Source organism: Staurois parvus, unplaced genomic scaffold (genome assembly GCF_062004578.1).
Source record: "Staurois parvus isolate SC_StPar_1 unplaced genomic scaffold, SC_StPar_1.0 ptg000004l, whole genome shotgun sequence".
Classification (NCBI taxonomy): Eukaryota; Metazoa; Chordata; class Amphibia; order Anura; family Ranidae; genus Staurois; species Staurois parvus.
This window is the reverse complement of record NW_028317800.1, coordinates 6,410,376-6,428,365: the sequence shown is the minus strand read 5'-3', so window position 1 is coordinate 6,428,365 and position 17,990 is coordinate 6,410,376. Positions and strand designations below refer to the sequence as shown.

Here is a 17,990-nt window from a genome sequence, read left to right as displayed (position 1 = left end):
CATTGTTGAACTTAAAAAAAATCAATTCCAGGGAACTGTTTTGAACTGGGTCATCATTTCAAATAGTGTGAAATATAATTTTTTTTACATTTTTGGTATAGCCTATTTAAAATTTGACTTTGTATGCCTGGTTGTGAAATTAGATTGCATGCTCTTTCAGGGGCAGGGACTAAAGTGGATGTTATAAAGTACTATGTTTAGGTGTCCATTTATGACACAGGGAATAGCTGCAATTCAGAGGATCACAGCTATTCTCTGGTCATTCACAGTTTATGACACTCAGGAGATCAGCGGAGAACTGTTCAGCTCTTCACTGGAGATCTGTGTTCTCCCTCCAGATTCACCATCCCAGAGCTGGAGAATCGGAGGGACCGCAAACTAAGCAGCGATAATTTACCTCTGCTTAGTAAACTGATCTTTTACTGTAATCTCGCGAGATTATAGTAAAATCAGCCATTTTCCACCGTTTGTAGACCGTTCTCCAGCGTTTGTAGACCGTTCTCCCTTCGTTCAGAGAACTGCTTCATAAAAGGCATTCACAGGAGAACTGTGTTCTCCGAGAATGCCGGAGAACTGAGCAGCGATCATTTATCGCTGGTTCATAAACGGACACCTTAGTGTTGCTGAATTGGCTGTTTAATAAATTAAAAATTAAAATAAATAATTTGGTTTAAATGTTTGGAAAACGGTAATCCACTCTAATCTGTCTAATGTCCTAATGTGGATTTGTTTTTTTTCCTGTGTATGGTCATACACACGGCCCTACATTGTACAGTTTTCACAATGACAACATTATAGTGTCATTTACATGTTGTGTTTTAATGAATGACAAGTGTTTAGTGAAAATTAACACTTTGTTGCATCAGATAAAAAATCTTTAGGCTATGTTGTGTTAGATCATACAACCCATCCAAGGCTCACTCGCACCAGTGAGTGCATTACTGTATACCATTATTCACCAGAAAGTTGTGATGTGGTGTACTGCATTTGTACATCTTGTACAAAAAAACCCAAATGTCCTACTTTTTTCAATACACTCCAATGCAAACTTGTTTATGCATTGGGAATGTATTGGGCAAGGCTGCCTAACACAACCCAATGCATGATGTGAACGGGCCCTAAGTATGATAGTGTCAGGGACATATTTGTCTGCTCAGGACTTTGCAGAGATTTAGGGTGCTTACTGGTAATTGCAGTGACAGGCAATTCTCTGATTTGCTTTATAGTAGCTACAATACGTGCTATGTATGCCCTGCTTTATTTTTTCTACATAGGGTTGTTTAAACTGTTTTGCTCCCAGAATGAAAGTACTTGTAAGCTCTAAGGAGCAGGGCCCTCTGTTTCCTCTTGTACCAAATTGTATTGTAACTGTAATGTCTACTTTCATTTTGTAAAGCGTTCCGCAAACTGTTGGCACTATATAAATCCTGTATAATAATAATACTTCAAATGTTAAATTATTGTTTAACCTTCACATTTTTGTCAAGGTATAACTGTAGCATACATATTCCATTTTTAAACTATTAGCTTCCTTTCTCATTTTTTATTGCAGTTTTTTTTTGTAAGAGGCAAGCAACAATTTATTTTTCTTGCCAGTACAGCATTTCCATTGCTCAGACCTCTACCTAGGAGACCTAATGGAAAGAGATCATTTTTAGTAAAAGCAATTGCAGCTCTTTAAAGAATTGCATATTAGGAGGCTTCATGATTTAGCGAGGTCTCAGCTGGCTGCCAGCAGAGGTTTAGGAATGTGTTCTCTAGGGCCTGGTAGCACAAGATGAAAAGGACCCAGAGCTGGCAAAAAAGCAAATAAATGCTTTGACTTTAACTAAAACATCATAATTTATGAGGCTGCTTTCACACTCTCCAGCACAGCATGAATAGATAACAGTTTTTGCTCTAGCACAGAATATGTGCTGCTTTTCAGCATGTCCTTTTATAGTGAGCTCCAAATATCTATCATGAATGTGTAATGTTTCATTGCTAAAACAGCCTAAGTGGCCAGGCTTTAGCTGAGATCTTTTTTCACAGTGTTAACAGCAGGTAGATAATTTCTCTTGAGATAACTTAGGGTACCTATTTGTGGAGAGAGGGGTTAGTATTGTTACTGTTATTATGATTTGTTATTCTTTGTAAGGAGCCATGTAGAAATTAGCTGTTACCATGGGTCACAGTTTGAGGAGCCTAATATATTTTGTGGTTTTATCTCACACAGAACTCTGAATTCCATGGCTTATATTTACTGTTTTCTTGTCTGTACAGGGTCATCAGTTTTGATGGCATGGAGAGTATGAGCACAGATGTAGCGAAGCGAGAAGAGAATTTTTCATGGATCAGATTATTCACAAATTGGCAATACAATTATTTCTACTTGATGGGCAACACATTTTTCTGTACACACCAATGTGTTGCATTAGGGGAAAAGTCATCAGCCCTGCATGCTGTATTTGAGGGCAGTTTGCCATTCATGTAGAAATGAATGCCTACTTTTGCATACTGGTCTAAATGAATCCTGAAGCACTGAAACAAGAATGTGTATGGTTTCTAATGTCTTTATTATGTGAGGGTGGGGGGAGGTGTGAATGGAACAGGCCTTTAGCCATTAAAGCTTTTCAAGTCAGCAAGCTAATTTACTTAAAGGAGAAGTACAGCCAAAGCTTGTCTGGCTATACTTCTCCTGTGGATCACAGCAGTGCAGTTTGTTCTGCACTCCTGTGACCTGTTTTCAGCTGACAGCGGGTTGACGTCACAGAGCCGGTCCAGGCTGGGAAATGATAGTGACCATATGGTCGGGATTCACCAAGGAGCCTGGACAGGCACTTGGCTCAGCCTCACAGTAACCCGCTGAAAGCCTGAGCCAGCCGCTCCTGCTCCTGCCCCCTCCACAGCCCAGCGCTCCAGTGAGCCAGGTAGAGGAGGAGTGGGGGCAGAGCAGACCACTTTCTGCTCAGAACGGGTGTGAGTACTAAGTGATTAATGGTGTTTGATCTTTGATCAGTTCTCACCCTTAGATCCAGTGGGGGACAGATGCAGCATCATATCGATGCTGCATCCACCAAGGTAAGTATGATTTAAAAAAAAATACGTATCTTCTAAAGCAAGTCAGTGGGAGGAACGACTGAGGAAACAACAGTCGAATGGGGTACAATCAGCCTTCCCTTGGATGGTTTGAATCTCAGTCAGACCCGGCTGAACCGGCTGGGATACGAACCATCTTTGACCGACTTAAGTATATTGTCTTTTCTTTCCACAGGTATTAGTTTTTGCTATTTGGATCCTGTAGTAACAGGGTCCCTTTAATATCAACAAACATTACAATTTTAGCATAAAACTTTTAACCCCCAAAGAGCTAAAAAAAATAATTATTCACAGCAAGTCCCAGCTGCTAGACAGTCCTGGTACACTAGATTGGGATATATATGACAGGTCAATTACTTCAAACATTAAACAGTCCAACTTGAATAATAAAAATGTATATATGTGAATATTTTGAGAAATATAGTAGATTTTTGTTATATGTATTAAGCAGAGTTATTACAATATATTTAATTGACATTGAACATTTTGATAATTACAAACATATGGCTAGACATTTAGGTTGAAAGAGAGGTAAGGTATGTGTAGCAGATGACATGCTGCTACAACCCCTAGCCTTTCATTCTGTTACTGTATGTCAATCATAATAATCATTATTTCAACCTAAATAGACCAGTAAATTGCAGTAATGCTATTAATCCAGCACTGAAGGAAAGAGGGGAAGTGCACGTCTTTTTCTCTCTCATTTTTCCTGTGCCTATAGACACGTCTCACAGTCTGCCTAGAAAATTTCTATCTATGGACCCTGGGGCTGTCCTCTCTTCTGAAGCTTAAAGAAATATGCATGTGCATCCTGGGTGCATTCATTTATGGCTAACACTGGGCAAAAAGATGGCAGAGGTTTGCTTACATGTCTTACTATTGCCAGGCCAGCATTAAAGCTGTCCAAAGATGTGAGATTGTAGTTAAAAGATATAGTTAGCTTATGTGTGGCATAAATGTGCACGCCTGGCATGCATTGTTAGCACTGAGCAGACAACCTCAGTGCCAACCTTATCTTAGACGAAGATTAGCAATTACTCTGGAACATTCATTCCATTTGAACAATCCTGGTAAGCCAGGAGGTACCTACAAATCCAACAAACTGCTCACAGATATAGAATTGCTTCCTAAAATGACTGGATTAGACAGAAATCATCTATGCAAGTGACCAACCTTATATTGTATAACTATTTATAATCTAGAACTGTATACCAGCTACATCACAGCTTTCAAATAAAATTCAGTATTTTAGATTTAGTGAATGAAATTATGTACATGAAATACTTACAACTGATTTATAAGAGTAAGGTACTGTCCTGTTGTTACCTACACCATTTTGCAATAAGTCTGATCCTGACCAATTCATCAAAAGTACATGGTCTAGTAATCCAGGAAATTAGCTGAGAATATTTAATCTATACTGTAATTGGTGTGGTTCTCCAGATGTTTTAATATTGTTTTTTTCCAGTCTGTGCTAGTTTTATGTACATATTCAATGTCCTTTTTAAAATTTTATCCTTTTTTTTTTATATAACCTGAGCTGTGTGGTAGAAAATAATATGGCAGTTACAATTCTGTGATTAGTGCAAAGTACAGGAAGTTAGCCTGACAAATAAACTGCTGGTTCTGTAATTTATTGCTTGTCTTAAGGGACAGAAGAGTCCAGGGATGTAGAGGAAACACTGTGCAGCAGAGTGCTTTTATACTGTGTGTTTTCCAGCACTGCAGAGAAAATCTCTTTGCTTTGTTCTGTCTAGGATTTCTTCATTACGTCATGGTTTATGTGTTAGGTATCCGATAACACTAACATGCATTGACTTGAAGCAGCATAATACATATTGTAAACTATGCAACACATACCTTTGTGGCACTGATCTTCATAATCCATTTAAAGATAAGAATAAAATACTGAAGACATTTGAATAATAACATTTCGATTCATGTTGCATGGTATAAACGGTAACAGCTTAGTTGCTTTTTTACCTCTTGGCCATAATTTCAGCAGTGCCATTGTAGGCAGTATGAAAAGCCAGCACATAGTGCTTCATCCATAATTTCTGTTAAACATATGTTTTATTAATTTAGACAGATTGAAGTCTTCCTTGTACTTCCTGTAATGTACTGAGCAAGATCTATGGAGCAAGGTTCTTTAGCCACAGAGCCACATTGCCTATTGACACAATGTAATTCATTATATCTGTGGAAGGGGGGAGGCTGTTACTATGGAAGCAGGGAAAAAGGAAAGCAGCAAGAGATGCTTTTAGCTGACCAGTCAACTGGATATTGACCAACTGTCTTTTCATGAGGAAGAAATAGATGGTAGTGAATAAGCTTGAGTCTAGTTTTCCAAGAAGCTGAACGATTTTCCCAAATCAATACAGCTCATCAGGCTTCAGAACAAAGGCTGCGGGGGATGCGACAGTGATTGAGGTGGTGATAGGTTCTTTTGTGTTTAAGAGCAGGCAGACCCAGGGGAAACCTAAGTCTGTGTTATGCTTTTCATTGCTTTCTCTGTGTGTTTCTTTCAGAGGAGGTCTTCAAAGATCTTGCTTTTTTTATTTTGTAAAGGATGCATAAAGGCTGGGAAGATTTTTCTTGCCCTTGTATAAAGCCATGCCACTCAGTTTTCTTACTTGGCTGCCTATTAGCCTTTGCTGTCTGCCTGTACAGAGCCTGAAATAATAAATGGCAATCACCCAGACAACAGTTATTCCTAAACACCTCATTGCCTGTCTTTCCATGAATGTTCTAAATAGCTATTTACAAATAAAAAGGGAATTACACTGTTTAGCCTGTTCTGTGGTTTAAGGAGATGTAATTAATAAATGTCGAATAAAGTCTTTCCTCTGCAACCACCAACAGTGCAAACCTATCTAAAACTGCAATGTCTAGCCCTTTCAGTGATTTTAATCTCTGCTTAGTACATTAACACAAGACCAATGTGTCTCAAAGGTTTACGACTGCAGTAGCAGGAGCTCACTAGGGCATAAAGTGTTTCATTATGTGTCTTTTTGTCAGCTCTGCCCTATCTCCTCAGCTCCATTGCAGTACATTATTTGTCCAGCTAAGGCCCAGTGTTAAGGGTGACTAATCAGCAGTCCTGTGCTCCAGATGGTTTGATTACTGGATGTGTTTAAAATTACTCTTAAAACATTTGGCTCAGCAGCAAGCCTCTTAGAAAAAATCCAATGTTATCAGATTTTTACATCTGAGCTATTATGACTTATTCTTTCCAAACCTGAAAAGGTGGAGTTCCAATTATTACTTTTTAGCCAAAGTCCAGCAGCTAAATCACTTTATATGGCAATTAACAAAAGTCAATCCTGTCTTAGACAATGGTAATTAAGAAATTAGTAATCCATATGTCCTAAAAGTGGAACTATATAGCTATAGTTTTTTTTTGCAATTTAGAAATGAAATTAGACAAATCATTCATTAGACATATATAAAAATTTTGTGCACAGATTTCATCACATTTTTTGACAGCAGTCTTTCCAATAATAAGAATTGCGCTAGACATTTGTAAGATACTATCTTACCTAAGTTTACCATTATGGTGGATTAAATACACTACATGTATGAGGGGCAGCACATTGGCTAAATGGTTAGCACTTCCACCTGGCAGTACTAGGGTCATTGGTTCAAATCCCAACCACCACCTCCTTGGAGTTTGCAGGTTCTCCCTGGTTTCCTCCCACAATCCAAAGACATGCTGGTAGGTGAATTGGCTCCTGTTTAAATTGGCCCTAGTGTGTGAATGTATGAATGCAAGTTGGGGACCTTAGATTGTACTCCTCTTGGGGGTTAGGGACTGATGTGAATGTACAATATATATATATATATATATATATAAAGCACTGTATAAATTGACAGCGCTATATAAATACCTGAAATAAATAAAATATACTTGCCCTTTCAATATTTGTAGCTTTTCTTAAATTTAAAAAACAGTTGTGACTGTTTACATTTGCTGAACTATTAAAATAAAAAATACAGTTGTGATTTGTTTGGTGGAATTCTTAATTTTGTCCACCAGACTGTATTTTTTTTTACAGCATTTAGTAGTGCTTGCGGATGTCTTGTACTGTTCTCTGTCAATGTGATTTATTGTTTCACAAAGTGCCTTTGAGGGGAAAAAAGGTTAATATGATGTATTCTCAAAGAGGTTTGCGATTGATCAAACCATGACCCTCCTCCATTCTTGCTTAGTATTTATTTAGAAGCTAAGATCCTGAGTGTTGTTTCTGTGATGGAGATGATTAGGAATTTAACAGCATCACATTCTGCTAGGAATAGGAGGGATGTCTGAATTAATTTGTATGCCGACTTGACTTCCCATGCCTTCATTACCAACAGGGGATTAGTAGTTCCTTGTGATACAGAGTGTCTTGAGTATTATGTCTATTAGTGTTGTTTTCAAATACATTTAAATACAGGGAGTACTTCTGCTTGCTTAAAATTGGAAAATTATGGAAAATGATGTAACGTTAACTTTTCTTTGGTTAATCAACATATACTTGCACCTTTAATTATTAAAAAAACAATTAAAAAATCCCTTGATGTTTAAGTAAAGCCCAAGTTTCAGAGTATGGAATGGTTAAGACCCTATCAGGTTGTTTTGTCCCATCAGAGAAATGTTCATTCAATTCTTGTCTCATAGATATAGCCAGAAGTAAAAAGAGATTTCTTCCAAGAGTGTTTATATCCATTGGTTATTACAATAGCTGTCCTCTTTGGAAGATTTCCCCTCATTACCTTTTGCTGTAAAAAGAGCTTAAACAACTTTTTGACAGCAAAGACAATGGTCACCAGTAAAACTAGCGAGAGTGAATTTCCCCAGTGGAGACACAGACAGAAATAAAAACTCAGTAGTTGTTTTAATCTCTCTCCAAATTTTATCCAGAATCATCCAAAAAATTTTGACTTTACATACAGTTTGAAGTAGGTTTTTCACTACCAGGGCAGTGCCTCTAGAATCTCAGAACAAGCTGGGTTTTCCTGACCTATTTTTAGGTGATATACCTTTCACTTTTCAACTTTTGGTTTGCTTTATCGAATAGCTATAGCCTTGAATCCTAACCTCTTCCTGCTGACGTGGCATATATATGTGGCCTCTTGGCGGGTGGGCTTTAAAGCCGAGTGGCTGCATGTATGCATCTATTTGTAACCAAGTTACTGTGCTGAGAGTGCACTTGTTATGCACTCCCAACCCAGCAACTAACATGTAACGGAAAGCTCCCGAAGTATACTTGCGATTGGGAGCTTTCCAATCATGTGACCTCTGCGACAGCCAATCGGAGAGGTCACATGATCCAAATGCCCACCTCTACCTCTCTGCATTTAGATCCAATTAAAGGCTTGGAAGTTGGTGGCAGAAAGGGGTTAAATATTTAGCAGATATACCTCTTTATACTTGGCATAGTAACTAATTAAACTCTAAATTCTAAAATGGATTTCAGAGTCATCATAACAGAATAATTTTCACAAACCCGAACCTTTCAATTATTTCTATTTTTTTCTATCCTTTCTATTTTTTTTTAGCATGTTACAAATGCCTTTGTCACTTATATGCTATTGACAGATATTGTATAGATTATAAATGGATATTTTCACCTGACTCTGTAGGTCTTAATTGTGCCTATAGAGATCTCGGCTGTAAAACTTGAGGGGAGCTTGCACTTAATAATTGATGGATAGTATAACATATCTGTAAAACCTGTGGATGTTTACTAAAAAAAACATTCTCTCAAAATAAATTTCTTTACTTAAAACCTAAACTGTTTTGGAGATATATGGCACTCACATCTCTAATGGCTAGATGATTGGCAGCCATTGCACAGCACTGTTGCTGTCCAGCAATTGTGCATGAATAACCAGTCACACTTCACAGGCAGCAGTGATCATTTGTTGGAGTAGTGAAAAGAAGCACTAACACACAGGATCTGCATCAGTCTGAGGCAACTGTTGTTGAATGGCTTTATCAAGCTGTGGATCATGTACACTAGGGGCAGGATCACATCACCTTGGGAAGAGCAATAACACAGTAGTCTACCCTTTTTAAGCCCATGTTTTTAAGTTAACAGCTATGCTGGGAGCAGGGGCGGACTGCCAACTCATGGGGCCCCCGGGCAATAGGGGATCATGGGGCCCCTGTGTCCCTGCCCACACTCAAACCACACCCAAAAAAGCCTATGAAAGTTAGCAGGAGCATCTCATGGGGCCCCCTACTGACCCCTGGCCCTCAAGCAGTGCCCGAGTGCCCGAATGGTCAGTCCGCCCCTGGCTGGGAGCCATCATGAAAATTGTATGGCTCTACTTTTGTTTCAGTTCAGAACACACACAAGCCCTTTTTATAGCAACATATTCCAAAAAGTGCAAACAAACAAAAATCATATAGTTTTTTTTATATTATGGTATATAAAAAGTCACATCAGCTTTCTTACATTTTAAAGGGAAATAAATATTGTTAATGCTTTTAGTTGACTTGAGAATCTCTGAAAGTAATTTATAAAGAGCAGGAGTTTCACCTCTCTGAAAATTCTTATTAAAGCAGGCAGCAGGTTTGTTTTACAAAGCTGGAAAATATTACTCAGCCAACCTTATGTGGATTTGTTGTTTGTAACATAGATATGTGTTTTCAGAGTTTTACACCTGAATTCCCTATATTGTCAAACAATTCTCACTTATGTAGTATTTGTCTCACAATACCATTGAAGTGTCACTAAGGTTGCAAAAAGAATGTTGTAAAATTGTTATAATTTTTGTTTTCATTTTTATAGGAGAAACACGTGCACAACACAGTTAGGGAGCTACATTGTGCCCTGTTATCTCTATAGACTACAAAACATCACTATTTTAGCAAAGATGGGGAGGTTTTTCACTATATATATATATATATATAGAGAGAGAGAGAGAGAGAGAGAGAGAGAGAGTGGGTGGAGGAGAAATAAAGAAAAAAAATTAACATTTTTGCTCTTGGGTTTAGAAAAATAAAAAAGACGGATAAACAAATATATGGTGAAAGAGTCTGACTGATCGTATGCTACTGATCTAGGAAGTATCATCCAGCTCATGTGTAAAGAATAACTCCACTTTTTTTGGCAAACAAACATTCGCCTCTGGGTGATCTACTGTATGTACATTGCAAGGATTTTAATAAACTTTGTTGCAGATTCCTACCTTTTGTTATTCTGAAGTTATAGCTGTTTGTTTACTGTATCTGTGTCCATGTGTAGAGTGAATCTGTATGGGAGTGGTTCTATAATTATCAGTCAGCTGCTGCACCTGCAGGACTCTGATAAAAATTGCAGAGTCTGCGGCCCTTTAGATGGGATTTCCCTTTGGGAGTATCTCAACAAAAATTTTGTTGCAGGGAATGTCAAAAATGTGACTCATATCTTAGTGCAGACTTCTGGAAAAATCAGTGAGCCAATCACACAAGTAGGAAATTATATTTCATGGGGCATTATGTACACCATCTGTGTACGGAACACCTCCAGGAAGCATTATTGCATGGCATTTTACAGAAAATTGTTGAGTTACAGATTGAAAGGAAAAGGTAATTTTTAATAAAATTAAAATACAATATAATTTGAGTTGCAAATGTATAATATATATATATTATTATTTTTTTTTTTTTTTTCACTTTATTTTTTTTTTGGGGGGGTCTATTATTTTTTCACAGAAGTGGAGTTACCCTTTAAAGATTATTTTTTTTATTATTATTATACAGTATTTATATAGCCCCCACAGTTTACTCAGAGCTTTACAATATAAGGGGGACATTACAATTACAATACCGTTCCATACAGAAGGAATTGGATGACCCTGCTCATGGAGCTTACAATCTAAAGGAAGAGGGAGGTGGTACAAGAGGTAATAGCTGCAGGGGATGTTCTGATGGAGGTGACTCAAGTACAGTTCTTAGACGGAGGTGGGGTAGGCTTCCCAGAATAAATGAGTTTTCAATGATTGCCTGTAGGTGGACAGGATAGAAGCTGACTGGACATACTGGGGCAGGGAGTTTCAGAGGATGGGAGCGGTTCTGGAGAAGTCCTGGAGGCGAGTGTGAGAGGGTCAGGATTAGTATCAGGATGTAAAAAATACATCACAAAATATTTGAATTATCTGCACAATGCAGTCTGAGGGTCTTTGTTAGTTTGTTGCTAGTTTCACTCCTTTGACAACTTCAGATTTACACATATTTATAAAAGCTTTTTCACCCCTATGGTTTGTTATTTTGTACTTTTAGATTTCACCCTTTCCCATATTCTTTTCAATTTGATGACATTTATCAAAATTGAAAAATTGGAATATGCAGGAAAGAAAATCAGAATATAAGAGAATAGGATTGATATAAATAAATGCTGTTGATATGTCAATCTTTTACATTTCCTCTGTAATCAGTGCAAACAATACTTGATAATCAAAACAGTGCATTTTTTTATATTCTAGTGATAACAAACACGCACGAGCATTGGAAGTTTTTGTTATTACTGCTGTGATTTTCCTAGCATATTGGAATTCAATGGGACTCTGGAGTAATTATTCCTTGTGGACACCCATGGTAGTCTAGGAATATTAAAACCTTGTCTTGCTGGGATGTCTAATGAGAGTAATAGCAGAGCTCACATGAGTACATTAGTTAACATCTGAATTTTTTTTCCTAAAAGTTTTTGTGAGCAACATAAGAAACATTTGAATTCTTCTCTTTTTGATGTCTTTATATATTACATTTGTTTTATGTTCCAGGTACCTTTGTGTTCTGTAGTAGGGTTTATATATTTCAGCATTTTAGTGTCTACATGGCTGACTTCTCAACAATAAAAAGTTTAGCTGCCTACAAACCATTAAAGTAAAAGCTGTGGACCATTTGTTGTTTTTCAGCTGCATCTACAGTCAGTCACATTGAATTGTTTGCAGCAATGTCTCACCACCAATCTTTCATTGACTTATTTTGAGAATCTTGAAGCCCTCGGGGAAAAGGAAATAACAAAAGCCTTTTTACTAAGGATCCAGTTTAAGTATTTGTGCAAGCTTTTATGTTTTCTATTAGTCATCGAATGGTGAGCTTTTTGAGTCTTTTATGTTTTCTCTTAAGCAGAATTCATTACACACATGTGCTTGCTCACAAACTTAGTAACATAGTCCAGTTTACAGTATTTGTAGTGCAAAATACACAAAATACTCCTCTGAATTTGCTTGCAGATATACTTGTATGAAGAGTAAATGTCCCAGACGTTTAGCCATGTCTCTCAACCAGGGGAGAGGGTAAATTTTGGCCTTTTTTTATGGTTCTCAAATTAATTGTCCTGCATTACAAAAACAGATATATAAAGAATTGGTTTTTTTTTTCTAAACACATGGGTAAAATTTTTATGAGTGTTCATTTATGTTCAGTTAAATTGGCTAATAACCTAAAATAAAAAGCTGCACATAGCATTACAACTTGTGTAGATAGGTGTAATCAGTTTGTACACAATAGGGAATAGTTTTATACCTTTTAGGCAAAGGTAATACATATTCTTGGTTTTCATATCTTCTCATGATGTCCTGCTTTTAACCTAGCATGACATGTTTTGACATTTCAAATATGTAATACAATTATTTTCAGAACTGACAAATAGGAGGGTACACTGTATGCATAAAGACCCACTTCACATTGGTGGGTACCAGCAATAAGCACGTAAAACACACAACCTTATTCATTTTTAATGGCACCATAATGCACTCTGACATTAACACACAATGCACATGTTGTGCATTGCGCTGAAAAAAAAAGCAGCTCAGGAGAAGTGTGTGTGTGTGTTTTTTTTCATTACAAACAAGTGATACCCTTTTATACTCAAAATAGTAATGTGAAGGGTTAATACAGATGTGTGCGCTACAGGATCATATAAAGTGTGAATTCTTTAAAGGATTGAAGGGGACAACAAAAAGCATATGAAAAATGAGCAATGTTCCTAATTCAGACATAGGCAATTCCTGAAAACTCACCTCTTCAGGAAGGCCTATCCTACCTCCACCTAATAAACTGTACTTTTACTTTCTACATCAGTTCATCCCTCACCCTTACCTTTTGTATCACATGATCCTCCCTTTTAGATTGTAAGCTCTGACAAGCAGGGCCCTCTGAACCCTCTTGTACTGAATTATATTGTAACTGTACTGTCTCTCTTTTTTTGTGAAGCACTGCTCAAACTGTCGACGCTATATACATTCTATATAATAATGTGTAATATTATAATAGCCTCTTTCCTTACAATGTACATGTTACTCTAACAATTTAGTAATGCAAGTTGTATTATTTTTCTTTATTCATGATGTCATTGATTTTATTCTCATTGTGCAGTATAGGCAGAAATCAGTTTATTTTCTGTGTGCGATTAATTCTTATTTGGCAAAATATTAGTGCCTTTTAAAAAAAAGCTGTAAATATTACTTTTGCATTTTTCATCCTGTTTATGCCAATCATTTCTTTTTAAACAGTCAAAAAGAGAAAAAAAACAAAGTCATTTTGTATAATAATAGTAACAGTAAAATGTAATGTTTTACTGCAGGATACAGCAAGAGCTATTTCCTGCTGTCAGTTCTTCGGTTCTATCTTGATTGTGCATACACATAAACCATTTCCTGTACATTTCAGGGGCCACTAAAACCATAAAAAGGAAGAAAACCAACCCAATCTATAAAAATGTATTTAACTGGTTGACTCAATGTGTTCATAAACTGCCAAATATACAAACTCACAAGTGTTTTTTCAATTTGCAGGTGTTTTGGTTGTTAATGTCACATGGCGGAATAAGACATACGTTGGTACTTTACTAGATTGCACGAAGCATGACTGGGCACCTCCAAGGTAAGATACTGTCTTAAAGCCAAACTGAGTGAACTTTGCCTAACTGTAGCCTGTGGATGAGACAGATACAGCTTTGAACTACCCCTCTCTACATTTTATATACAGGTTAAGAGAATATGACTCTTACTATACTCTCCCTTCACCTTAAAGTGGTTCTAAAGCCTCAAGGTTTTTTACCTGAATGTATTGTATGCATTCAGGTAAAAAACCTTCTGTGTCACATACTCCCCCCTCACCCCCTTTTATACTTACCTGAGCCCCATTTCGATTCAGTGCTGTGCACAAGAGCTGCGGCTCTCCTGACTTTGTCCCTTCTTCCTAGGCAGATAGATAGCAGTGGGAGCCATTGGCTCCATTTCCTGTCAATCAACTCTAGTGATGAGGAAGCAGGGGGCTGGGCCGAGTCCCGCTGTCTGTGTTAATGGATGCAGCAGCGGGACTTGTGAGCGAGCCTACATGAGTTCCCCCCAGGGAAATCAGCTTCTTTTTGGGGGCACTGAACAGAGAAGAGGAGCCAGGAGCACCGATGAGGGACCTGAGAAGAGGAAGATCACGGCCGCTCTGTTCAAAACCATTAAATAGAGCAGGTAAGTATAGACATGTTTGTTATTTTAAAAAAAATCATTTACAACCACTATAAATGTTTAGGCAATATCCTTGTCCCTTTTATATCATAAGTATGCTTTTGCTATTCTACCACACTAGTGTAATGTGAAAATTACAACGCTAATGGGACAGAGCAGATATTAATTCATGGAAAATGTCTTTTTACATTTAATAAAATAAATGTTATTTGACATAATGATTAAAGGAAACTGACTAAGTCTTTATATAAAGACAGGTCAGACTAAAACTTGACAACCTGTTCTGCAACAGATGGTGACCATACATATATATGGCCAAATTTACACAGATGTTCAATTCCTTTACAAAACATCTGGATTTTGCTTCTGGGCTGACCATGAAATATGGTTATTGTGCCATTGGATCTTGCTTTAAACAACTGGCTAGTAACTGGGATGAAAGTATTAGGCAGGGCAAAGTAACAGGTTCAGTTTAATGGTAATCCCTATACACCAGCTATGGTCCATGTCATGACTTGGAATTTGCAGTCTGATGGCTCTTTTCAAGTCACCATGTGCCAGCACAGGGTAAATGCCATTCACTAAACACAAGCATGATTACATGGACAGCAGTGGAATAAGTCAGATGCTCCCTGATACCAAGGGTAATAATCAAAGAAGCAGGTAAAGTAGAAAAAGTTATAAATGGTTAAGGAATGGCATTAAAGTGAATGTTGATTTTTTTTTTAATACCTTATACTGGAGAACAACATGTTCACTTTAACTGTTAGATGTCCATATACATGCTGCAACAGGCACAAATGCATCTTTGGGATTATACATTATTTTAACTTTTCTTTTTTATGTACAGGTTTTGTGATTCACCTACAAGTGACCTTGAAATCCGTGGGGGTCGTGGAAGAGGAAAAAGGGCAAGGTCAGCAGCATTAGGTACAGCAGCAGCAGCAGCAGCAGCAGCAGTGGCTCCTGGTGGTGATGTAAATTTTACAGAATTAAGAGGACTCCACAATAAGAATAGAGGAGGAGCTAATGGAAAAGGGAGACGTGGAAGCATTAATACATGTGGTCGCCGTACCCCTCCAAATTGTTCAATAGAGGATGTTAAAGCAAGCCCTTCTCCTGCTGGCAAAAGAAAAAATAAGCCTCCTTTGGAACTAGATCTCAATTCAAGTTCAGAAGACAATAAATCAGGAAAAAGGGTTAGAACAAATTCTCGTAGCATGCCAACCACTCCACAAGGCAAAAATGACTCTTCTTTTTTGGATCAAGGATGCTCATCTCCAGTTTTAATAGACTGTCCACATCCAAATTGCAACAAAAAGTACAAGCACATAAATGGGCTGAGATATCACCAGGCACATGCACATTTGGACGCTGAAAACAAACTGGAGTTTGAGCAGGATAGTGAGGACAAAGTTTCAGATTGTGAGGAAGCACTGAGCAATGTGGCACTTGAATGCAATGAGTCAAGCACAAGTTTGGATCCAATAAAAACACCCATGTCACCCGGTTCACAAAGTGCACCTGGCACACCAAAGGGCAAACGAGATTTAGCAAACAACTGTCCAAATCAAATTAATTCTAAAATAGGCAAGAATTCTGGAAAAAAGAAAGTTCTTAATGTGGAACTTAATAACCTTCCCATAATATCAAACATGACAGTTTCACTGGACAATTGTGCAGTCTTAGATGGCAACCTTACAGTAGAAATGCCAAAACTGGAAGCAGAAGGACTAATTGACAAGAAAAATGAAAAAGGTAAAAAATCCAACAACTATAAGGTTGATAAAAACCTTTCAAAGCTGAAAACGGCTCGGCCAATTGCTCCGGCTCCAGCTCCCACACCTCCTCAATTAATAGCTATACCTAGTCCAGCCTTTACAAACACTACTACAGGAACAATAACAGGATTACCCTCTTTAACAACTCCTGTTGGCCAGGCAACACCAAAGAGCCCCCCATTAAAACCTATTCAACCAAAGCCTACAATTATGGGTGAGCCAAGCACTGTAAATCCTTCTCTCACATCACTCAAGGACAAAAAGAAAAAAGAAAAAAGAAAACTAAAGGAGAAGGAAAGTAAAGATGCTGTAAGCCCTAAGGCAGACTCTAAAATGTGTAAAGTAGAGGATTTAAAAGGATCTGGAAAGGATTTATCTGGTAATTTTTTAAAAGATCATCTTAACAAGAATGAATCTCTTACTAATGGACTGTCAGAAACACAAGAAAGCCGAATGGCTAGTATCAAAGCTGAAGCCGATAAGGTCTATACATTTACAGACAATGCGCCCAGCCCATCTATAGGAAGTGCCTCTAGGGTTGAATGCAGCACTGTGATAAATGGACAATCCCCCATGGCTCCTTTGCATGTCATGACACAAAATGGTGGTGATAGTTCTGCTGCTAAGACAAATAGTCCAGCATACTCCGATATTTCAGATGCTGCTGATGATGGTGGTTCTGATAGCAGATCAGAGGGCATGAGGTCAAAGACTAGCTCTCCCTCAGATATTATATGTAATAAAGACAATGTTGTTAAGGGTCATTCTACACCTATTTCTCAATCATCTCAGATGAAAGAATCTCATTCTCCATATTATCATGGTTATGACCCTTATTATTCCCCAACCTATGTGCATTCTGGACAGGTCAACACTGCTGTAACTGGAAATATTAATTCCTCTCAGGGTGGTAAAAGCAAAAAGGAAGCAGATGAAGATGTTGAAAAGAAAGAGAAATCAGACAATATGGAGACTAAAAAGAATGACATAATTTCTAATAATGTGCCACCTCAGCACCAATCTGTTATCACACAAAGGCACCCTGCACTAGCCCAGTCACTTTACTATGGACAGTATGCCTATGGACTATATATGGACCAAAAGTCTTTAATTGCATCAAACCCTGCATACAGGCAACAGTATGAAAAATATTATGAAGACCAGAGAATGGCAGAGCAAAAAATTGTGCAAACTGGAAGGGAGTGTGATAGAAAAACTGACAGTTCATCTAAGGAGCCAGGCAAGGATGATAGCAAATTGAAAAATATGCCATCTGCTACCATTTCAAAAGCACCTTCTACTCCTGAACCAAGTAAAGTGAACTCTAAAATAGGTGTTGTCAGTAAAACAGAGGACCCTGTGAAACCCCAAATGTTGCCTAATCATCAGCAACTTCCATGTGATAGCTTCAAGGCAAAGCAAATGGAAAACCACCAACTTATAAAAGAGGCAGTTGAAATGAAATCTGTAATGGATTCAATGAAGCAAACAGGAGTAGACCCCACTGCACGATTTAAACAGGTAAGACCTACAATTAATCAGTGAGTAATTTGCCTGGTTTATTAAGCTTTGCATTATGAAGTATTGGTCTATAGGTTCTTCAGTCTTGAATTACATCTACAGCCTAGCTTTTAACACTTGGATTGCTCAAATTTTGTTTCATTTGTATGATTCTATATTACAGTTTTA

General features: G+C 37.6%; 1 protein-coding gene across 3 annotated transcripts in view; it reads left to right on the top strand.

Moving 5' to 3' along the window:
* ZNF608 (zinc finger protein 608) overlaps nt 1-17,990 on the top strand; it is a 113,128-nt gene that overhangs the window by 80,951 nt on the left and 14,187 nt on the right. For all 3 annotated transcript variants that reach the window (XM_089675711.1, XM_089675877.1, XM_089675788.1), the window contains exons 4-5: nt 13,849-13,936; nt 15,371-17,822. In XM_089675711.1, the coding sequence (XP_089531837.1) occupies nt 13,849-13,936; nt 15,371-17,822 (2,540 nt within the window). The remainder of the gene's footprint in view (nt 1-13,848; nt 13,937-15,370; nt 17,823-17,990) is intronic.